Source organism: Lissotriton helveticus, chromosome 4_1 (assembly GCF_964261635.1).
Source record: "Lissotriton helveticus chromosome 4_1, aLisHel1.1, whole genome shotgun sequence".
NCBI classification, from domain to species: domain Eukaryota; kingdom Metazoa; phylum Chordata; class Amphibia; order Caudata; family Salamandridae; genus Lissotriton; species Lissotriton helveticus.
Window position 1 is genome coordinate 1,478,408,699 of NC_136063.1, and position 24,706 is coordinate 1,478,433,404.

The 24,706-nt window shown below is 43.2% G+C and overlaps 1 protein-coding gene across 1 annotated transcript in view; it reads left to right on the forward strand.

Annotated features, from left to right (window-relative positions):
- Nucleotides 1-24,706, forward strand: part of RIOK1 (RIO kinase 1) — a 249,371-nt gene that overhangs the window by 146,694 nt on the left and 77,971 nt on the right. The window contains exons 10-12 of the mRNA XM_078688069.1: nucleotides 19,321-19,458; nucleotides 21,416-21,519; nucleotides 23,686-23,792. Of these exons, the coding sequence (XP_078544195.1) occupies nucleotides 19,321-19,458; nucleotides 21,416-21,519; nucleotides 23,686-23,792 (349 nt within the window). The remainder of the gene's footprint in view (nucleotides 1-19,320; nucleotides 19,459-21,415; nucleotides 21,520-23,685; nucleotides 23,793-24,706) is intronic.

A 24,706-nucleotide genomic window follows, 5' to 3' on the forward strand; every position in this document is an offset into this window, starting at 1 on the left:
TGGTCAACTATCCAAGAATGAGGCCGCCTTCCTGAGCACCAACGAGAGTGTGACCCCATACTTCTACACCTTGCCCAAGACGCATAAAAACTGGTTGCCTCCCCCAGGACGCCCCATCGTCTCTGGCATAGGCTCCCTGTTGGAGCCCCTGTCTCGATTCTGTGACCATTATCTTAAGCCGATTGTACAAGACACACCTACTTACCTGAAGGACACAAAGAGCTTACTCAAGCTCCTACATGACCTTAATTTTGCTGAAAATACAGTGACTCTTGTAACTCTCGATATCGAGAGCCTTTACAACAGTATCCCCCAGGATGATACCATCAGAGTCCTGGGGGAAGCTCTGGACACGGTGGTCTGGAACTACCAGACACCTAAAGAGTTCATTATCAAATGTGCCACACTAGCGCTAAAAGAAAATTTCTTTTCATACAAGGGCCAACTATTCCTGCAATGCACTGGTACCTCTATGGGCAGTACATTTGCCCCCAGTGTGGCCGGCCTTTATGTCGCTGACTTTGAAGCCAAGCATATCCTACCACCCAATGTCCTCTTTACTCCAGCCATACAAGTCTGGAAACGTTACATTGATGACGTCCTAATGATCTGGACCGGCAGCGATGAGCAACTGAGATTTTTCCTCACATGGATCAACACTTTAGATCCAAACCTTAAGTTCACTCATACAACCAGTAGAACTGAGGCAATCTTCCTGGATGTGACTATCACGGTGACGGGGACCACCTTGTCAACTAAGACACATTACAAGCCCACTGCAAAAAACAATTTACTGGAGTTTACGAGTTTCCACCCCCGCCCCTTAAAAGAAAACCTACCGTATGGTCAGTACCTTCGAATTAGACGCAACTGCTCCAAACGTGCAAGATTTTAAGGCGCAATCATCCGACCTAACAGAGAAACTGAAGTCAAGAGGCTACCCAGTGGCAACTCTGAATAAAGACTCTAAAAGAGCGCACAACCAACCGCGGGAAGCTCTCCTTGAGGATAACACTAACCACCCCAAGGAAATTCCACTTACTTGTGTAACCACATACTGCACCCTCTCCAACATTATAAAAAAGTCAATCAACAAAAACTGGAAAATACTAACTAGTACCAACAGAACCTGGAAAAACCTCTGTTTTCCTTCAAGAAGGGACGCAGTTTGATAGATGCTCTGGTCCATACGCGACCCAACGAAATTGCCCCAGCAACATTAAGATCTGTGACTGATATATGGGGCCTACCTAGAGTGACCGGCCATTTCCCTTGCTCAAACTGTAGCGTTTACCACCTCACAGCGCATACTAAGTCCCTTACACTTGAACCAGGGAAAATTTGGACGCAGAGAGATCATACCTATTGTAACTCTCCAAATGTCATATACCTAATCACCTGCCCATGCGATCTTCGCTATGTGGGTATGACAAGTAGGAGAGTTAAACAGAGGATCTGTGAACACCGATCTAACATCAGGTGTAAAAAAGCAACTACTAAAATGAGGAGACATTTCCTTGAGAACAATCACACCACCAACGACATGCGGTGGACAGTGATTGAGCAGTTGAATACTGGCAGTAATATAACCAATCGTCTCTTCAAAAAAGAGCAGAGGTGGGTCTACAGACTGGGGACCCATCTACTCGGACTAAATGATGAAATTCCATGGAATTCTGTACTTAAATGATTTCTTCATAGTAGCCACTAGTACATCTTAAAACCAGCCTAACTTGAAACGTTACACTGTGATCACTGCCCCACCATAGTCCCGTCACCTGAATAATCTAAAAGTTGTTTCTTCAACTCAGGTCCCATTGCAAGCTGACACCATACACTACCTGCCTGGTGTCCTGGGTACATGAAGTTAAAACGAAGCCATGCAATCTGCTTGGTGTTCACCAGGCTTACAGTAACATCTGTCCTGAACCCCCCTTTTCGTTATTATGGGCATTCCTGAAATACCTTTTGCGTGTGTCCAACAATTTGTGTATCCGGACCAACTTGTGTATTCATCCGAATGCATTTAATCCTAGCTGGGTCCCTGCATTACGAACGAACCAACTGGCGACCCCCCCGTTAACACATTAACCTAATTTCATTACTCCAGTGCACACATCTATCTTAGATTCAATTATGAGCATCAGGTAGCGTTCTGTCTCAACACGAGCGTTTAGAACTAATAAAGCTACCAATATTGAAACGCTCGAGACACGGTCACCTTGGTTACCTCCACAGCCTCTATCCATGACGCGGGCCCATGTGTCCCACTGAGTCTTGCCACGTTACAGGCCCTGATAGGCCAACACGATATGGCGCCGCCCACTATCCACGCGGGCACCGCCCCGGATGCAACCAGCACCTCGCTGACAAACATTGATAACCTGCTCCGCCGGCCCCGTTCCTGATTGTCGGGGTTCGGTCAGAGGGTATCGCAGGTTCATTGAGGGTGCCTAGCGTCGAGGGCGTAAGTAAACTATGGGACTTTGGCGCTTCACATCTCGGCGGCATATCACGAAGCTAAGTATCGTTTCTCCATTTTTTCTGATTTGCTGTATGTTTCTCTTCTTTACAAAGGGTGTGCCAATTACGCTACCACCCCCCTCCCGTGACCCATGGTGTACACCTATTACACCATCACAGTGAGACATTTTAATTTTACTTTATAGCGATCGCTTGACAATTCTAGACTTATTGATCGCTACTAGGAACTTGCGCTTCCTTTTTAACAAACCCACAATCACCATATTATTTCTTCACTTATAGCACCCTGCACTGCCCAGTGATTAGTGCTTATCAACCCAGGGACAGAGGTGGTGATAAACATACCGTTATAGAACCACATCTGTCTTCCCACTACGATTGGAGCACCATAGATTTACAAGTGTGATTAAGACCAACCGTTAACTGTCTGTCTTGTCCTATATGTATGTCTATGTCGTTTTTCCTTTACAGGTGCAGAAACCCTATTGCAGGAAGCCTCCTAAACCAGGAGTTAATAGGAAGACAATTTCTCATCCTTTTTTTGCACTTTTTTCACTCTTTTTCATTTTTACTTGCACGTCCCTAGGTAAGGGTGGGCCTTAGCGTGCCCATACCGCCAGTGTTTAGTACACGTATAGAGTCCTGATGAATGCCTGGTAACTTTACACCGTTTCAAAGGCAGAAACATGTTGACTGACGATTAGGAAATAACCACACAATTAACTGGACTACTTTCCTACACATAAAAATATGTCCTAAGTGATCACATATTAAATCGATTTTGGATACACTAAAGACATTTTTAATCCCCTCACTACCATTTAGTTTATTTTCACTGCACACCTAAACTCACAAAATCCTGCTCCGCAGTAGATCTGGCGTCGAAGCACACTAAAGAGGCACTCGGCCTTTTAGTGGAGCCCAATGATGAAGCATGTCATCACCAGCTGGTGATTGAGGGCTTTCCTAACCGACCTAAGTGAGGCCGTGTTCCCAATTCTTGTTGCTCCTTCGTTTGGTCTTGCTAAACCATATGACACTCTTTTCTTGCTTAAAAGATTAAACCACAGTCAGCTCAGACTACTGTTCCTGCCAAACCCCGCCCAGCCAGACCAATACCGCGTTACCTCTGTTGCTGCTGGGGAGAGCCAAGCGACAGATTCACCACAACAAGGCAAGCTGCCCAAGATCCACCGCCAACCATAAAAAATAGCAGAGCGGCATTAGTGGCATTAGCGGCATCAGTGGCTTCTGTGATAGTGGTAGCAAAGGAATCAAAACTTTCTAAACTGCCCATTTTGAACATACCAACTACTATAACACTTTCATCATGTACGCTAAGAACGCCAAGACGGACTCAGACACAGCTGAGCAGGAAGCTGACCAGGCAAATTTCAGATCAAGGCTCAATTAGGCTACAGAGTAACAGTCGGACATACGACATGTCGGCTAGCGCTAGGGCTGTGGCTTGGGCTGAGAGGCAAGGATCTGAGCCAGTACGTGAACAAGTATCTGAACATTTAACTGAACTAACTGATTCAAAAATCCATCTAAATGACCCGGAAGCACCCGAAGAACCTCGACAAGCAAATTTGGAGAAACAAAACTCTAATAATGCCCAGAAGGCGAAAGATGGACAGCAACGACCGGAAACTAGAGGGTCAAGGGCCAAAGAAAAAGTAGCCGAGAAAAACACCGGTAGCAGCTGCAATGTGGAGAAATCTAAAAACAAGGACAAAAATAAAAATACAGAAAAAGGCACAGACAAGGCCCTTGACAAAAAGCCGGAGAAAAACACTAATAAAGATAAGGATAAAGATAAAGACAAAGACGAGGATAAAGACAAGGATAAAATGGAGAGTAATGAGATTACAATTCAGAATGACAGAGCAATGGCTACTGATGAACGGGCCTACGACGATGATAGCTCGGAACTAATGGCCAAAAACGAAAGAAGATTAGAGACTATTAAAAACCTGAAAGCGGCTGCTAAAACCACGGGTCAACAGGTAGATTCCCAGCCCCGGATCTCTAATATATTTATTCCAATATCCAAGGATGGGCAAAACAAACCAACAAAAAATCTTAACATAAAAGGGAAGGAAAACACACCTTCACCCGCATCAGCACAAGATGAGAAGGACCCTCTGCCTATAATCCCAATTGAACCCCTGGGACCCGAACACCTGGCACTTACATCCTCCCCAGGTAGAAACCGATTTCTGGAGTCCAAAGTATCTGTCGCTGAGTCTTATTCGGACATTTATGAGACAGGAGTATCTATCTCTAGCGTGACAAGTGACTCAAGCGAAGATGACCCAAGCGAAAGAAGCTCTAGCCTTAAGCTAGTAGTAACAACCCTGGAGGTATCCGACAACACATTCCCAGGGAAATCAGGGGCATTTTTTCAAAATCCAACTCCAAAGAAAAAAGTTGGAGAAAAAAAAGAACAAGACACAAAAGGCACCGCAAAACACCCTACGACAAAACCACAGATCCCGGGAGCAATGTGTAGCATGCTAAAGAAAGACCTAAGCATACACAGAATTACTTAACATCTCAAAATCCTAGAAAACCTGAATCACATGTGTGCGCTATGGGAGTTCCAGAGGAGTTGACCCCAGTACAAAATGAAGAGTACGATGACAGACATGGAAATACAGATGAGCCATCTATGAGCAAAGTATTTAACTCCATCAAACTTTTTCATAAGGATGTCAAAATGGACAGCAATAGGAATCATGCGGCCATACAAAAACTGCAAGGTGCTGTTCATAAAATTGGCCAAACATGCACCGAAATATCTAATCGAATGGCCTCTGTCGAAACCCGTACAGAAAATCTGGAGTCCGATGCCACCAAACTTCAATCCCAGGAAAAAGAGCATGACGGCATTATCAAAGATTTGATGCAAAAGGTAGAAGATCTGGAGAACAGAGGCAGGAGAAACAACCTGCGCTTTCTCAGCATCCCCGAGGGCGCCGAGGGTAAAGATCCAAGAGGGTTCATGGCCGATCTTCTAAGAACATCCTTTCCCGAACTCAAAGCCTGGGATATGAATAAAGAGATTCAACGCGCGCACCGCTTCCCCTTGGTACTCCCCAAACACACACATAAAACCCCACAGTATCCGAGAGCAATGTTGGTTTACTTCGGGAACTTTATCTTAAGGGAAAAAATCTACGATATTGCCAGATCGTCAAATAAAAAAGAATACAAGGGATTTACCTTTTTCGCGCACCCGGACTTCGCCCACACCACAGTAGAGCGAAGATGGCGAATGAGGCAACTGTTCGCCCCTTTTGAGCAAATCGGAGCAACCGTGTTCTTGCAAAACCCGGCTCGTCTTAAAGTCATTTATAAAGGAACAACTAAAAGCTTCATAAGCGAAATCCAGGCCGAATCCTACCTGAAAGAAATCACTGAGACAGCCAAGCATAACACCGGAAAATAACATAATGGCACAGAAGAAAAGACTGGACACTATCAGTACATCGATAAAAGACTAAATAGAGGGGGGAAAGCATCTCACTTTCTATAGTTTGGGTTGTGATGATAACAAAGTGAAGTAACTTATATTTATTCTATCAACCCGAAATGTATATATTGCTGATCAGGCCACGCAGCATGCTGGGACGTACTGCCCACACTGGCACCTACACCTGGGTGCCCTATGACCCAGGACGTCTCGCAGGGAGGTGGGGTGGGGGGCAGGGGAGGTTGGAGGAGAGGGGGGAAGGGTGGGAGCTTCTAAAAAAACAACAACTAAACAACAGAACCAGAATTAAGATTATATTAATACTACTCTCAGGGAACAAGGTAATCAAAAGTAAATTAAAACAAACATACCATCATTATCAGTCGAGGTCACAGACATATTATGGGCCACGAAATATAGGATTATGGCGAAGTTAACTATTCAAACCTGGAGTGTTTCACGTCTCTTAGATAGAGATAAACGCCAACGGCTGAGCGAGATAGTATACCAAACCCAGTAGATATTATCTGCCTTCAAGAAACGCACCTGCCCTGGGATAAGAGGCACCTTCTTAAAATTAGGGGATATAACTTATTAGTGTGTACCTCACAAACATCTAATACTAGGGGGGTAGCGGTGCTTGGTAAAAAATTTCTGGGACAAGCTACCCATAAATTAGTAGACACTCAGGGCAGATGGGTTATTATTAAACTGGGCCTTGGCATTACTATCTGCTCTATTTGCGGATCTAACCAAGATGATCCGACTATATTTGAGATACTTGAGCTCGAACTAGCAGCTATACAGGGCCCACTTATACTATGTGGCGACCTAAACATTTCGCTTGGCCCTCAATTCAGCAGCCATACACATCAACACTATATTGGTCGTAAGCCCAGAGTTTTTAAAGCTATTTCTAAACTCTGCGACAGCTTTGGTTTAAATGACATATGGGAGCTTAAAAACTACCCGGACCCAGGCTACACCTATTATTCCTGTCCCCATAGCAAATATGTCAGGATTGATTATCTATTTACCACAAACGATCTGGTGAACAACGCCACAATCGTAAAGGAACCTAAAATTATCTCCGACCATAATGCTTTAACTCTCACAGTCAAGCTTACATCCATTAAGAGGGAATGCACAAGCTGGACCTTTGATAGGAAGCTGCTCGCCAACAAGTAATATATTACTCACATTACTAGTTGGGCTCAAAAGTTCTTCGATATGAACAGATATAGTGCCTCTAGGACTGTAGTGTGGGACTGTTTTAAAGCGGCTCTATGATGCGAAACAACAAGCTACCAAGCTAGAATACGGAAGCAAACTAGCATGGGGTATCATCAGAAACTGGCTGATCTGGCTAGAGCTGAGGAAGAACACACTGCGCAAATAGCACAAGGGGAAAATGGGAAATTAGCTATGTACCACCTGCTGGTGTTAAAAACCGAACTTAATTCTGGCTTGACTCAGAAAGCTGCCGAGACATATAAAACACATCAGAAAGAAATATACGAGAATGGGGAAAAGGTTGGCAAACAACTTGCACTACATACACATCAACAAATCTCCTATAATGCTATCACAAAGATAAAACTAGGACGGCAGACGCTTACACAAACACCTGATCTAATTAGCGCTTTCCAACAATACTATCAAACCCTCTATCAGGATGATAATATAACTAGTAGGGCAGACTCAGACCTGTTTTTGAATAATCTTCTTGAACACCCAGAGGCAAATAAGACTCTAGATGATAACATCAGAGAGGATCTTGAGAAAGAAATTACACTTATAGAAGTTCAGCTTGCCTTGTCCTCACTGGCCTCTGGGAAAGCGGCCGGTCCTGACAAAATCCCTCTTGAATTATATAAAATTCTTAGTCATACCATAGGTCCACTTATTTACGATCTTTTTTTAGGGATTCAATGGAGCGGTATTTCACCTACTTCATGGAGAGAAACAAATATAATTATCTTTCCAAAAAAGGGCAAGCCTCTGGATCAACTATCATCCTACCGTCCAATTTCCCTAATCAATTCTGACTCCAAATTATATGCCAACATAATGGCCATCCGTCTCGGTCGGGTCAACGAACAGCTGGTCTCCCCATGGCAGCATGGGTTCATCCCCGGCAAGGGCACGACCGACCACACTCGGAGAGTTATATCCCTGTTTGACATAATGTCTGCAATGGGAGGTCAGATGTCGATGATTCTTTTGGATGCAGAGAAGGCCTTTGACCGGGTGTCAGCACTGACCCGCTACAATTTCGGCCCCAAATTTGTAAAATCTATAATGGCTATGTATATTGAACCGATAGCAAAACTACAAATAATGGGCTCTGAATCAAGTATAATTAGAGTATCCAGAGGCACACGACAAGGCTGCCCTTGTTCCCCAATATTATTCACCCTTTATATAAACCCTCTAATTTTGAAACTTCTAGAGAACCCTCGAATCATACCTATAGTGGTTAATCAATTTGAAACTAAAGTATTGGCCTATGCCGATGACATTGCGGTATTAACACCGAACCCCTCGGAGGCAATGTCTGAAATAGAGACAATAACACAAACATATGGACTTTACTCTGGGTATTCATTAAATTAAGAAAACACAATTGTGCTGTGCACTGATAATATCATCTGCAACGATCGTAGGAAAACCAATAGTGTTACATACCTAGGTGTCAGCATAAGCCCCAATGTCACACAAATCCCCAGACTCAACTATGAGCCCTTACTAAATACTATAAAAAAAGACTTAGACCGGGTAAGTAGCCTACAGTTATCTATAATCGGAAGAGGAAACTTTTTAAAATTGAATATCCTTCCTAGGGTGTTCTATTTGTTCAGAGCTATTCCCTTAACTCCCGAGGAGAAGGCCCTCAAAATAATAGATTCTGTTATGTCTACATTTATGTGGCAACAGGGTAAAATTAGAAGATCCTTGAAGCTTCTGTCGCTTCCTCAGAACAAAGGAGGATTAGCAGTTCCAAATATTCTGTTCTACCTCTGGGCTACATTTCTGCAACAGATGGCTCCGCTTCTTAATGTCAATCCCAATCCAGAGACTCTCGAGGCTGAACCTCTCCCATCTATCTATGAGCTATCCGTAGGTGAAAAAGCTAAAGGTCTCTTTTTGAGGCAAGTGGAGAGAAGCTATTATAAAAAGAACAAATTCAAATTTATCACCAGTGCATGGAAAATATGGCTCAAAACAGCGAAATATATGCATATTTCAAAATGTAATAGATACTCTCCATTATGGCACTCTAACCTATTTCCCAAACTAGGGAACAACGCTATCTCAAAGAAATGGCAATCCATTGGCATTATTACAATAGGCGACTTTTTGGGTGCGAACCAGGCTTCTACCTTTGCAGACCTACAACAAAAACTTTGCCTTCCAAATGGGCACTACCTCAAATTTTTGCAGATTCATCCTATTCTTAAACACAAGGCCCCCAATATCGACTTGGGGCGAATTGAAATTATCGATATTATAGGTAAAAAAAACTGCAAGAAAAGGTACAATTTATGGGCAACTGCTGGATAAGCTACAAGACGATATAGAGCATACGGAAACTGTTTGGGCAGACAAACGCGACAATACAAATGTAGATATCGACATGAGTCTATACCTATCATCACGTCTCCTTATGTCAGCTAGTTTAAAAGCCCAGACGTACAAAACTATATATAATTTATATTTTACCCCGGCTAAATTATTTGCCTGGGGCAAAAGAGAGAATGACCACTGCCCTAGATGTCTTAAAGGCCCCGCTACATTAATACACATGTTCAGCGAGTGTGACAAATTAACACTTATTTAAAAAATGATCTGGGAATTCTGGGAAGAAGTGTTTGGCCATAAGATACCTGACTCCCCCACGCTATATCTGCTAGGCACTGATAACACACTTAGCTTAAATAGGGACGAAGAGGCCATGCTTTTTATCGGAGCGGCGGTCCTCAGGGTAATACTAGCAGTGCGGTGGAAAGACTCAGATCCGCAGAGTTTTCAAATGTGGTTAGCCCGCTTTCTGGGTGTCTTTAACCAGGAAAGCGCCATCTATTCCACTAGAGGGCTAAAATCGGCAATGCTCGGCAATGCGCGGCAAGGCGATTTGGCAACCAATCACTAACTGGAGAAGGGGGCTCTGCTCAGAGTGATAATAAACCACTGTAATATGTTTTCTCTTATGATCGATTTCCGCCCTCTTTCCTTCTTTTTTTTTTTACTCTCCTATTTTTACTCATTTTCTAACTCGCCAACCCTCCTTTTCTTTTTTTTCTCTCTTGCTTTACTTTCTATCTTTATCATTATGAGAATGTATTATATATGAAAGTGTTTGCTTATTGTACAATATTATTGTATTTGGACTCCTGTCTTTGCTGGTTCTGACAAATTAAAAAGTATTAAAACAAGCATTTACAATGCAATGGTTTCGCCTTTTGAAAAGTTTGAGCTATTGGCATTGTAAATGACAACATTTTTATTTATGTGTTGGTTTTGAAAATAAATAATAAATGGTATTGTCATTTACAATGCCAATAGCTTAATCTGAACTTGAACTGAAAGGGTAAAAATAAACACCATTTTAAATAGTTACTTCAGAGACGAGCACTTACACACGTTGACCTTCCAGGCACCCGGATCTCATATTTTACCACTGGCCACCACAGTGTACTTAATATATTTGATCCCATAGTTGGAAAAACATGTGGTTGTGATAACTTTTGCAGTAAAACCCCACTGAGCTACATTACCAACTTAGAGAGCTAGGAGGCAAAGTTCTACTTGAGAGGCTCCGAGGCTGCGTGAACTCTGCTTGCACAACGACCCTTCCTATTAATTCGGCTCACGGAAAGGCAAGCCCTGAAATAATTATTAGGAGTTATTGTTTTTTTACCCCCATTTCAGAGCTTCGAAGCTATCGAAAGTTGACAGCGCTTTACAAAACACCTAACACATTAATTAAAATAAGATTACATCCACAAAACCCCGCATTTCTTCAAGAAACACAAGCACATATTGATAGAAATTCCAGTGAAACTACAAGCTTCAGGAGGGGAAAAAACAGCACCCAAAGGTCCACAAGAAAATAAAAAGCCCACTTGAAATGTTGAATAAACAAACTTTTGTAGTAAAACCCCACTGAGCTATTTTACCAACTTAGAGAGCTAGGAGGCAAAGTTCTACTTGAGAGGCTCCGAGGCTGCGTGAACTCTGCTTGCACAACGACCCTTCCTATTAATTCGGCTCACGGAAAGGCAAGCCCTGAAATAATTATTAGGAGTTATTGTTTTTTTACCCCCATTTCAGCGCTACGAAGCTATCGAAAGTTGACAGCGCTTTACAAAACACCTAACACATTCATTAAAATAAGATTACATCCACAAAACCCCGCATTTCTTCAAGAAACACACGCACATATTGATAGAAATTCCAGTGAAACTACAAGCTTCAGGAGGGGAAAAAACAGCACCCAAAGGTCCACAAGAAAATAAAAAGCCCACTTGAAATGTTGAATAAACTGTCAGTATGGCTCGATTTTTTTTTTTTAAGTCTCAGTGCACGGGAACCTGCAAAAAGGTCCAGGGTACTAAAGCAAGCATCACTACTAAAGCAAGCATCACAATAACGCCGGCAGCGAAATTAACATGATGTAAAACTGCACTTTAAAAGCCTATGTGAGATTATGAACGGCCAGCACTTGCCACGAGCTGCAGGAAGACGTCACGACTTTCTCTGAGGTCTGCATTCACTTGTGCATGAAATGTTTAAGACTGTTTTCAAAGATTAAACGCGTGTGTCTCGGGATCCCGGGGTGTGCCCCCCACGCACCTCTACCCCCGCGCCCACCTTCCACCTATTAATTGTGAGTTCAACCCCCGTGCACTCCGGGCTCCAGCAGCTGGTCTCACAACCCAAACGTGTCAGCATTCCTCGCTCGCACAGCACACACAGCCGGGGCAGCACGCACCACGCTGGACGAGCACAGGAGGAACCGCACGTGCAACAAACAACCAGCAGGTAGAAAAGTAAACAGCTGACAAACAACCCAAGCAGCTGCGCGGGACGGGCAAAGCGAGGCAGCCGCGAGGAAAACAAACTTCACTTTTAAAAACAATGCTCTGCAATTCAGAAAAGTATTAACTCGAACTAGTTAAACTCGCCACTACGTCATCTTGCATGAAAATCACGCCGATTCACACGCACCACAAGTTAATTACAGCACACGATAAGTCGCAAGTGTTTTCTAAAGGCGGAGTGTGTCCGGCCATGTCGGCTGGACTGAGAACAAAAGATGCCGCTTCCTAAAACTGCAGTGAGTATGAAGTCCTCTGACTCCTTCAGGCTCTCTCCCTTTCAAGGCTCTCTCTCTCTGGGTGCCTGTTTTTTCCCCTCTCTCGCCTTTTAGATTAACCCCAGTCGTGCACTCGGAAGACAGCCCTCCAAAAAGAAGTTGTCCCTCCCCCCGGAGCAGAGAGTTTAACAACCTACCTTTTGTTCTGTGGCTGCAGACACTAAAGTGCCAAGCCTCGGGACCATGAAGACTTTGGAGCAGCCAAGAGAGAGGGGGCTCAGGCAAACCACAAGGGAGCAAAACCGTGCTGACAACTGCTAGGCGCGAGCATGCCTCCCAGCAGCACTGTTTACACTAGAGTGAATGAGTGCACCTCCAGCCGAAATAACAGCCACAACTGCAGCACTTGGGGCACTGACGTGCCGGGGAGCGGACAGGCGCCGGCACATGCCTCGGAAGCAGAAGGTGCCCACAAATCACCCAGGCTGCACTGCCTCAAACTGCCCACCTCCCCTGCACCAGTTGCGACTCGAGTGACAAAACATTGCTTATGAGTGTCTACATGAGACAAAAACATAAGTAGGAATGGCCAAGTGTAAATGCGGCCGTAGATGGCCGCTCTGGCATGCCGTGGTGGGGAATGTCAATCATGTGGGAAGCACTTGTGACAATGCATCGGAGTTTTAAGCTGCTAAGGACCTATCCAGTCATGACCAGGCAGAGCACTGAAGTGCATTAGGATGCCCGTATGATGAATCTGAGAGTGACATGTCCCGCAATGCCCCAGCTCACCCTTTCACCCAGGGAAGAGGCCTAGGGAGCGCCTCAGAGTCCAGGAATCTGTGGATACGGAGACCCCCCCATGTCCTACTCCCAGCAGTGTAGTAGACCAAGAGAAGTCTGTCTCGCAACTGGGAATCACGGAACCCTAGAAAGATCCCAAGGACAATGACACGGAAACGCGTGGTCCTCTGCGCAGGAGCCCCATAGCGCACACTATGTGAAGGTGTGCGAGTGCAGGACTTGGACCAGGCCACCCTAGACTCCAAATGTTTACAGGCCTGCAGCGGCCCCGGCGCGAGCACTCCTAATGTTTACTTTACATTTGGCAGGTCCTTGCAATTTTTTAATCATAGTATAAATCACAGAGCAGTGGCGCACTCGCTGGCCAGTGTGCCGAGAGTGCCGAAGCTCCTGGTACAAGTGAGGCACTGGCTGGGATCCACACATGCAGACCACCTCACCACACCACAGATGACGTACGCTGCCAACCACCTCTGAACGCAGGGCTTCGCAGCCGCCTCCCTGAAGCTGATCACACGCACTACCTACTCTCACTTCTCAGCAGCCTTTCTAAAACAAACACCAAGTCTGCCAAGAAGTGAAAACCTGGCGCTGGACTGCATGCGTGTCGCATACTCAGCAGGGTGCAAAGTGCACCACCTCCTCTGTGGCTACCATTGCAGCGGGTGCAGTGGCAGCGGGGCCAATTGAATTCTGATCATTTCTGCATTTATACTACCCCAACTGCTGTCAAAGGAGCCATGATTGTCTCTCAAGATGCGAGTCCCACGACGTAATCTCCTGCCCTGTCGGAAGCTCAGAATATTAGAAGCGCTTCAGCAAGTGCAACCTTACCTTAGCGTTTGCAGCCAGGGGCTGCAAGAGCATAACTCGTGAAAGACGAATGCAAAGACTATATGCCGCGAAGGAAAGACTCCACAGCTCTCAAATGAATAGCAAGGAAAAAAAAAAAGTCAGGTCCCGGGCCGCGCTGTGATTGGCTGACGTCACGGGGGTGTCCTGGGCCGGCAGCCAATCACAGCGCGGCCCGGGAATGACGTCACGGGGGTGTCCCCGGCCGGCAGCCAATCGCAGCGCGGCCCGGGACAAAGGGGCGGGGCTTAAAAAAAGCACCAGAAACGCCCCCGAATCGCGTTTTCAAGAGAAAGCGCGATTGACAGCCTCTGTCTCCCAATGGCTAGCCTCCATTTATGGAGCTAGCCAATGATAGACAGAGGCGGGTCATCACCCGACATAGAACTCAAGAGGTTTTGCTAGCGCATGCGTACTTCGTACGCATTGCTAGGCAAAACCTAAAAAGGGTGGGTAAGCATTCGATGAGATGGGGGGCACAAGAGCAACATGAAGAGCACTGGGGTATTGAGATGTGAAGGGGGAGGCAGCACGGGATGATCATAACAAATGCACACCCATGGAGTGCTGAAAATGCAATCTATCCAATTAAAATTATATTAAAGAAGCTATGCTCCAGGGGAGGGACAAACATAGGAGAAATGTATCCCATTGAATAAGAAGCAAGCATATGAGATTGACAAGAAAGCTAACAAATGAAGAGCAATGGGCTGACCCAAAGGCAAGTGTAAGTATTGGTATTGTACTCATTAGTTCTTTCTTCAGTTTAAACGATCTGTAGGAGAGAGCTGATAAAGTATTGGAATGTAACATTATCTATTGCTTGTTTGGTGAAGGCTGTGGATTGCCTGAAAGCGTGAGTAATCCTCCTTACCCCTAGATTGCTTTGGTTTTTGAATGTGCTTGAGATAACTAAACATCTGATTGGTTGGTGTGCTGTCCGAAACTTTTCAACATGCTTTGTGTATGTGATGTGCGAGTATGTGTACTGGTCAGTAAGCCATTCTCTATCTGACTTCTTCGAACAAGTTGCCTGCCAAGTGCTCTTCTCATTTGGTAGAGGTCTCAAGTCTGGCAGAAATGGTGAAATCAGGAGCAGGCCAGCATATTTAGTGCACCAGGAATTATTGACCCCCACATACCTTATTAAAAACAGACATCTTTTTATGGGGAGTGAAGCACAGTTTTTATATATTCCACTGAGTGATAGTTGAGAATAGATGGAGGTTGTCTGATGGACAAAGGGTGGCAAATAATAATTAGAGGTGTAGAACAGATGCAAGATACAAAATGATTTACTGTAGTCATGCCTGATGGAAAGGGATGCGATCCTGTATACCCGGGAGATAACTCCACCAATCCCATCGCATCAAAGAGGGTTGGGCAGGCAGAAGTGGGGATGCAAGAGCCATTGTAAGGAACTTGTAATTGGTGGCTTGCCATTGTAGAGTTCATCCCTTGCTAATTTCATATGGCTAGAGGGATGGTGGTTTTTGTGTTCCTCCTACTGTTGATATTTCCAGTGGTCTCTCACCGTTTCTCTGGATATGGTCAGCTCAAGTTGTATTTTGTAGTGACTTTCAAAGAGGTTCCTCAGAGGGCTGTATCTCTTTTTCAGAGTGACAATGAATGCAAGACCAAATGAAAGAAATATTTAGCCCAATGGTACACATTAAAAATGCAATAGAAATTCTGGTAAGGCTGGTATAGAGTTCTAGATCTTAAGGCATGAGCTTTCCTTGAGCATCATTGTGCACCTTGAAAAGGATGGTTCTCCCTCCCTGACCTTCCTACTCACTGTGCTGCTTAGGGGCCTGGGGGACATGCTGTAACATTTTAAAGTTTATATTTAAATGCATAATGAAGAAAATAAACGTTTTCCAAGAAGATGCATCCCTGAATGTTAAAGATCCTGCTTAGGCATTTCTATAAATAATTGGGTCCTAATTTCAGGAAGAATATGTATGCCAAGTGTTCATCTTTAGATTTTTAAGCTCTCGGGGAACAACTGCATTTGATTCAAAATTAGATTTACATGCTAGAAGCACCTCATGTGTCTAAACAATTGTCAGATAGCACTCAGGATGACCCATTTCATACTGTGTAATCGGGTATTTATCAGAGGTCAGAAGAGGTTCCAAATAACTATTAAAAGCTTTTAGTGCCTTCTCTGAATTCTCAACAGTTGCCTCTTTTATTCTGGATGCACATTTAGCAAGTTCTGCTTCATCTATTTAGGGTGCCTTGTTAGCCAGTTTAGCAGTGTTGAGAGGGCATCCTCAAAATGTGTGGATAAGTCAATATAAATTTGAATGTCAAGAATACTGGTGGCACCCTAGCCATGGTACGGATAATACACCTTAGCATTCATGCATACATATATTTCAAGAATTTTTGATTTATTTTAGTAGACAGAAACAGAGATAGCAGTACATGAACAAACAACAAGCGGTGCTATGATCGAGCCATTGCATATTATCCCTTTAGACTCTGCAAAGGATACATCCCAATTGTCTTCACTGCTTGGTTGGACTACACTTTGTTTTAAGTGCTGCCTCTTCCATTCTTTTGATAGAATTTCTCTTCAGCCTCAGAGGTCTAACTTCTGACTGGCCTCATAGACATCCACACAAAGCAGTATGGTCGAAACTCTGAGCAAGAATTGGCAAAATACTTAATACGGTATGCAGAAGAAGCAAACACTTCAAATTGAAATTTCATCCATATATCTAATGAATTCAGTCAGGGCGCTGTTGGACGTTACAGCAACGTTTGAACTTTGTGGCCATATTTTACCTACAGCAAGAGTAGTACCTCCTTCTGTAGCTACCTTTTGAGCTTACCCATCCAGTACAGCTCATTAGGAACTTATGTAAATTTCAAAAGTATTGCACTTCTGCCTTTTACCAAACTATAAGGTTAGTTGAATAAATGTATTCTTCTTCAACCTCTTTGGGTGATCCAGTAGTTGAAGCAGGCATGCCTCTGGTCTGTGTAGGTTTGGCCTTTGGACTTGCATTTCTAAGGCATTCTCCCAAATTGGCGCTGTAAATTCTACAGAGATGTGGAGGGATCAATGTGTGTGACTGAGATAGAAGAAATGTATTAATTTTAAACCTGGCAGTAGAATGTGATATTCATTTTTCACCTGTTCATAATCCGAAAAGTCGACATCTACATCTATAGACTATGTGTTACAGGTGTTGTGCAATACAACCTTTCGCATTCCCACCTTCACCTTCTGCAGTAAAGTTAGCACTTGTGTTTTTAACCAGTGCTCAGTTTCAGGTATCTCTAAGTTCCATGTGTTCCCTATTCCATTGTTCCATTATACCAGGTCAGTCCTGAAGCATGGTTAAGCCAATCCTCCTCAGGCATCTCAACCCACAGTGACGTGCTACTGGGACCTACTTTGGGAGGAGCAGATATAAATAGGTTGTGCCTAGAGGGCCTCCAACAAAACCCTCAGCTATAGATCTTTGTTTTGTAGAAATATTTTGTGCATCTGTTAATATGCTATCCACCTCACCACTTGTTTTATCTGTGCAACACGGAAGAATAGCTCAAAGTGATCCCACTATCTGCCAACAATAATTGAAGTTTGTCAACTGTGATTCTCTGCTTGCCATCTTTCCAGACCAGGCCAGAAACAAGGGAGTTCAGCTCCCTAAAGAATGACTTGGTATCATCAGGGCATTCAGAAAGTGATACAACAGAAACAGTCCTTTTAGTCAGGACAACCCTCCCTATTTCAGAGAGGAATCATTTTCCAAGAGGCTACCTATTTATGCAGTGTGCTCAATGACTGGAGTATATTCTCATAATTAAGATCTACATCAGAGTAGTACATTTGCACCATGAAATGCCTAAACATGTTTAGAGCCCATTGAATCAGTGGCTTCAAAAGCCAATGCTGCACGTGAGGGAAACTAGTATGCCTTGCCCTAGCTGACACAGCTGTCAACAGGCCAAAACCATCAGTCTTTCCCATAACCTGAAAAAAATTATTTCTTGAGGTCTTTGGTACCATATTATCGGCCTAGAGTGAGGGAATGAGTTTGCCATACGCTAGATTCGCTGCCATGCAAAGCACCTTGACCAAGCGGTTGAGGTCAATGGTTCCTTGGCCAGCGCAAACACCAGGGGGAACAGAGGGCACCCTTGTCAGGTGCTGTGATTTAAATTCCTTGGATAAAACATTCCCTTATTGATGTGTACATAAGTTTAATCCAACACATGAATTTCAGACCAAAGTTACTAGCTTATAAAACTGCATAGAAGTATTCCCAGACCAGCATATTGAAAGCCTTTTCCATAGAGAGGCAACTGATAACAGTGGACCATTAGCAAGTAGACTCTTCGTCAGGTGGAGCAAATATCTAAAATTGGCTATATGCTTGCCAAGACATAGCCTAAATTAACATGGAAATGGGCAATGGGTGATAGAAGCATCTATTCAGGAGGTGCCTATTAGTTTAGGATTAACTACCATTGTTTCTTCACATGTGGCACAAGAAAGACTTCTATCTGTCCTGGCTGATATCAGGCCTGCGAAAGCAGTACACTTAGAGAAGTTGTAGTATGAGCAGCCCCTTGTATGTATTGGGAATCCACCTAAGCAAGGTCTCTAACCTCTACTCAGCATGCAGATAGCCACCCCACTCGCGCTTATTAGGATGATTTTGTTTTTCTCGTTCATTAGATAGTCTAGAGTGGTGAGGGTCCATTCGACTAGGAGTCAGTCATTTGACTCACATGCAGGAGGTTAGTTGAGCGCTAAAGCGAGAGTAGTACTCTAGTAGTACGCTAAAGAGAGAGTAGTCCTCAATATAGATTGAAAGTAACATACAAAACCCTGTGAAATTAGTCAATTTACTCTTGGGGAGGACTGTATTGGATTTTAAACATGGACTTAAGCATTTTGCACATAGAAATAGTATTTTTGGGTTTGATTAGCAAATGTTTCATGTTTAATCACTTTTCATAACTGAGTCTAACCCTAAGATCTATTTTCACTGTTGTATTTCTACACTTTGCATTTACCTTGATCATCAAACAATGAAAACCTATGGAAATTATTCCAACTGTTGCAGATGACTTTGTATAAAAATATTGTTTTTCTTTTTTGGTTGACCCTTGGCATAATTGTTTGAATGCTTGTTTACAGTGTTATGATTTACTAATTATTAAATAATTTTTTAAGCAATTTTTGCTGCACTACTGCTAAATTGAATTAGTAATGGTACAGTAGTTAAAAATGTTCGAAATGACTGTCAGAAATAATTATTGAAAAAAGTTTATATGCAAATATTTACAAAGCGAGGCTATAGAAATGTTTCCTCGTCCATGGGTACATTCATATTCTTCTTTTTTCCTATACTAGGCCAGCTCCTATATTGAAAAATGCCCAGCTATCAGAGTCAAAAGCCTGTGAGTGTTATCTTCAGATAATACAGTACATGAGGAGAATGTACCAAGATGCTAGGCTTGTGCACGCTGACCTCAGTGAATTTAACTTGCTGTAAGTTGTAAACAAAGATGTGCTATCATGTTATTCTGGCGGTTGTTGTTCGTTGAGAGCCTCCTTGTATGCTATGAGACATTAATTTCTATTGTTTTTAATGTTAGATAGAACTATAAAAGCATATTGTTTAGTTTGTAAACTTAAAACTGATAATCCAAGAACCTAAAGTGCTGAACAAATAGGGTATATGTCTTACATAGAATAGGCTTGGTAAACCTCAGCATATCAGGGCACCCCTTTTCCAGCCTTTGGCAGGGTTGGACAAGGGCATGTACATTTTAGGAGTTCTATTCGGTGTACTGCGTTTGAAGCAGTTTCCTTGAATACAATGATGTTGGACATGCAAGTCAGGGACTGCAAGCCTGGTGCGCCAACCGCATGGAACGATCTGACAGCCATGTTGAAGAACATTTAGCTTATTTATTTCATCTGCTGGCTGAGCCTCCTATATCGTCAATGTTTTCTGCATTGTAAAATATTTACCTATGGTTCTCCGTCTAAAGACACCTTGGTTGTAACCTCCCTTGTATCTGACAATTCCCCTGAACACCCAGCTCTGGAATGAAGAGTATTTGTCGCTTCCCAAGCTCATAAGGGTTTTGGACTCATTGGACAGATTGAAGTTGAAAATTATGTGATTAGTATTGATTGTATACTTGAAGTGGCCATCAAACGTGGGAGCTGGAATAAGATCACCAATCACAATACACATGGTGCACTGACATGCTTCCAGCTTAAAATAGGCTGTGTGGGTCTCAGAGCAGTGACCTAGAGCCGAGGCTCTCCAACACCTTACCAACAAGTCTCTATCCATCCAAAACCCTATGGAGGATTCATAAAAAGAGCTTTCATAGGGTATTAGTTTTGGAACTAAGACAATTTACCTTTAGTATTTTCTAATGAGAGATTGCTTTTCAACTCAATTGAGAATGTGTTTCACAGCTACTTGACTGGAAGTATTGCTCATGTATTAGACTAAAACCTTTAGCTATTACCTGATCTTGACTCAGATATCCAAGTCACTTCAGTTTTTCAGTATTTACAAGACCAGGACTGAATATGCATCATAGCAAAATATTTTTCTACAGATCTGCTTGTCTGTGAATCCATAACACTCTTCTCAGCTCATTGTACAGAAATATGATTTCTTGTGGATTGCTGTGTGTCCAGAGGTTCATAGCATCTTCTTGTATTCATGTGTTTGTACTGTAAAATCGGAGTTATTATGGCAAGGAGACATATGACATAGAAACAGAGCCATTTTGAGGTGGCTGTTTCGAGAAACGTTTGTTGCATTCACACCAAGGTCACTCTAGGATTTTTTCTCGGTGGACATGATTGCAAATGGATAGCAAAAGTATGCAGATTTTTTGTACTGTTAGAACACACAAGTATTTGTTTTGGCCCTAAGTAATGAGGCTATCAAGCAAGTTTTGAAGAGATCTCATGAGTGAGAACTAAGTATCACAATTTAATTATGCACCACCCCTTATATCTGAGCACTGTTTCTAATCATCGGCATATCTTTTAGATTTAAGGCCTTCATGCTTCTGCACCTCGTACCCGGGGGATTCATTTCTTTTGCAACACAACAAACCTAAACTCTCCCAGACTGGCCACGCAATAACATTTATTATTTGTGAATCCACTGCTGAGCACCAGCCAACAGACCTCTAAGTGTTCATACTTCTTTTAAAGCTGATGAATCTCTGTCAACCTCCGTATCGCAGGGGAGGTGTGCTCTCTAGTGTCTTACCACCCAAGAGGTGCTCCTACTATCATATCATATCATATCACTTCAGTGACCTCTGAATCCTTACTGAGGGAAAGCATTTAAACACAGACGCTGCATGTTTTTATCCAAAATCTTATTGTATGATCACTGCTATTTTCCCACCTACGAAAAACCTGCACTTGGAATAGCTGTGTAACTGTTGTTTTTTCTCCTACAAAGGTATCACAATGGAGACGTTTATATCATTGATGTTTCTCAATCAGTGGAGCATGATCACCCACATGCTCTGGAGTTCCTGAGGAAGGACTGTACCAACATCAATGGTGAGAATGAACAAATCAATGAGATCCAAAGAACATGTAATGATAGCAACACAGTATACTTAATTCTATTTTGAAAGCAGGGATGTAGGCTCCTGATTGCAATAAAGCATCTTTTCAGTTATATAGATTTGACAACCCTTACGCTTCCTTTAATTCTGCTGTCATAAAGATTCAGATAAACAAAACATTGATGGGCGTAATGCTTGACATAATCTCAGCAAATGATAATTATTTAGGCCACATTTCAGTTAATCATTGTTTTGCCGACTGTGCCGCTCCAGACAGAGATCAACCATATGCAATCAGGCTGGCTCCTGCTCCAAAAGGATCTCTACAGCCTGACCTGCCATGTCCCCTCTAAACAGTAACAAAGCAACTCAGAGTGGTACCAACCTCGTTGCGCCTCTTCAGTGAGATGAGGTGCTTGTGCTTAGGGAGTCACATTTAAAACATTTAAAACATTTAAAACATTTAAAACATTAAAAAAAAGTTTTGGGTGGAATACTTGAATTGTCCAACATCTTTTGCTGACTTTGCCACTCCAGACACTCCCAGCCTTGTGCAAATCAAGTCCTGCTCCAATAGCAAAAGCCCAGCTCGAACTGCCAGGCCTTGTACCCTCTACACAATTTCAGTCTAATTGGGACTCGTATGTGCTTGCTGTGCCACTGGACTCAAGCTGTACGTCACATATGGCTCTGTGGGGATCTGACTTTCACCTGGCAATCCACTCACCTGTATGGAATTGAATCACACCTCAATTCTGCCAAATTCAACAAATTTGCGTGGACTGAACAAAGGGCCAATATGTTTAAATTGAGCAGAAATACCAACAAAGCTGATATGGAACTACAAACACCTTATTTGAGGGTAAAATATGTGAAGCAAACAGTAAGGCGTAAACGTGGCTAATTATGGAGATTTACTTCGGGACAAGGATTGACATCTGTGACGATTTTTCTGGTTAGAAAAAATCACACTCCTTCTGCTTTGCAAGCCAGTCTCGCTGGAGTAACAAAATGTAACGCTTTTCAGTTCTCCAAAGTCAATGCACAAATTATTAGCGGTCATTTATTTAGACACTAATGCTGATGGTTACAGTGGTAGGGTGTTGGAATCTGAGGGGTGGGACAACCGTCCTCAATAGCAAGCAGGGAACCATGTGCATCCCTCAAGTCCTTTAACATCAGCAAATTTGTTTTAGTTTGGCTGTCATTTCTTTATAAGATCAGTTGTTTAAAATTGCTATCTACTCTGGTCCCCAGAAAGATTCAGTGAAGTAGCTCTCTCATAATGGAATAAGATTGTGTGTAATGGTAAAGTATTAGAATCTTTCATTGAACAGACATCATGGTACCATAAACCTCTTAAGAAAACCCATTATGAGCCTTCATTTACCACTGATATGGAGAATGTGGATTTCCAAAGGCAAGTTTTGATTGATTTTGGTAACATGAGGAAATACCACAGGTATTCATGATTCTAGGAGTAAGCTTTGTAAGGTTTGGACCATAAATCAATCTTCAATTGTATGCTTTATTCAAAGGACAGAAGAGCATGGCGTTCCAGAGCTTGAGGCGGTAGGGAGACATTTAGAGGCTAATGCAGTGGTCCGCCGAGGCAGATATGCAGTGATTTGTTTTGGGCCTGTATTTTCTAAATGTATTTGAGTGGTGACTGGAAGTCTTTGTAGGGTCATCAGCTACTGTTGAATGTGGTTAAGATTTGAGGCTGCGAAAGGCCCTTGTTGCTCTACTATTTTAATAGTTTGGTTTCTTCACAGATCCATGAAAGAGTCTTTGATATAAAATAATTTGCTTGTTTTTACATGTGGGAATCCATTGCCTGAAAACAAACTCCTATTCTAAATAGATATCTTCTCATCAGCATACAAAGATGATCCTGGCTAACACAAATTTTTCAGGACATGGTGGTCAATCAGTCTTTACATCACTGATAATGTGAAATAAATAAAGATGTCCTTTGAGTGCTAGACTCCGTTTTAGAATTTTGATCCAACTACTAAGCAGTATTTTTATTTTCACCCACTGCCACAAGGGTATGCACCTCCGCAATAAATAATTAGAGTAAGTTTCAATTAAATTTCTTTCTGTAATTTACTAACCATAACAAGAAAGTGTATTTATTGATATCATTTCTTGGCAGATTTCTTTTTCAAACACGGTGTTGCAGTTATGACGGTGCGTGAGCTATTTGGTTTTGTGACAGATCCTTCCATCACTGAAGAAAACATCGATGCCTATTTGCAGAAGGTACGATTTGTTCTGCTCTCGGTTTGGAGCAATTAATTATAGACGGGCTTCCTTTTGCAATAATGCATTTTATTTATTTATTCTTTGGATTAATGTTTGTTATTTTCACAAGTCACTGTACTACATCGCTGCTCTACAGACATATCTTGTTTTAAGCATTGCATATATAAGCACAAAATAAATTAGACACTTTCACAGAAAAACAGTCAGTGTTATCCTATGGAGGAAAATAGGGTTATTGGTTCAAAGGTAAGTATTTGGTTGTGGGAGTTGGTATTCTGTGGTAGACTCAGGGGTCCCCCAGGGTCAAGAATGCACTCTTGGTACACCCTCAGCGGCACTAGGGCGGCCGCGTGTAGAGTGCCACGGCCCAATGTTATCCAGTGGGAGAAAGGGGACCTCTGGTTGGTGGCTGATTACGAGCAGGCCACAAGGTTGTGGGAGCAAAGCTCTTGGACTTAAGCTCAGGGCAAATGTGGGTTCAAGTCAGCACAAAAGGTGCACCCTCAGCGGCACTGGGACGGCCAGATTCAGAGTGCTGTTTTGGCGTCGGGCGCCCTGTAGCTTTCAATGGGAAGTCTCTGGTTTAGAAACACACTGCAGGCTCGGGGACAAAGGTCTTCTGGGTGCGACCACCACTTGGAGAGGTAAGTTGGGATGCTGGGGGTTGGTTAGACACCGTCGATTGGGCCACCCAAGGCCGTGGGGCGTCAGGTGCAGGCGTGTCATTTAGGGTTGGGTCTTCTTACCAGCTCCTGGTCGTGGTTGGGGGGACCTTCCGGTTTGAGGCTGCAGGCGTCGGCTGGAAGCAGGTCAGGGATCACCGGATCTCGGGTCAGGATCGCCAGGGAGACCTCCTTGTGGTGCTGGGCCTGATGGGTGGGGTTGGCAGAGGTGGGAACACCTCCCTTCCT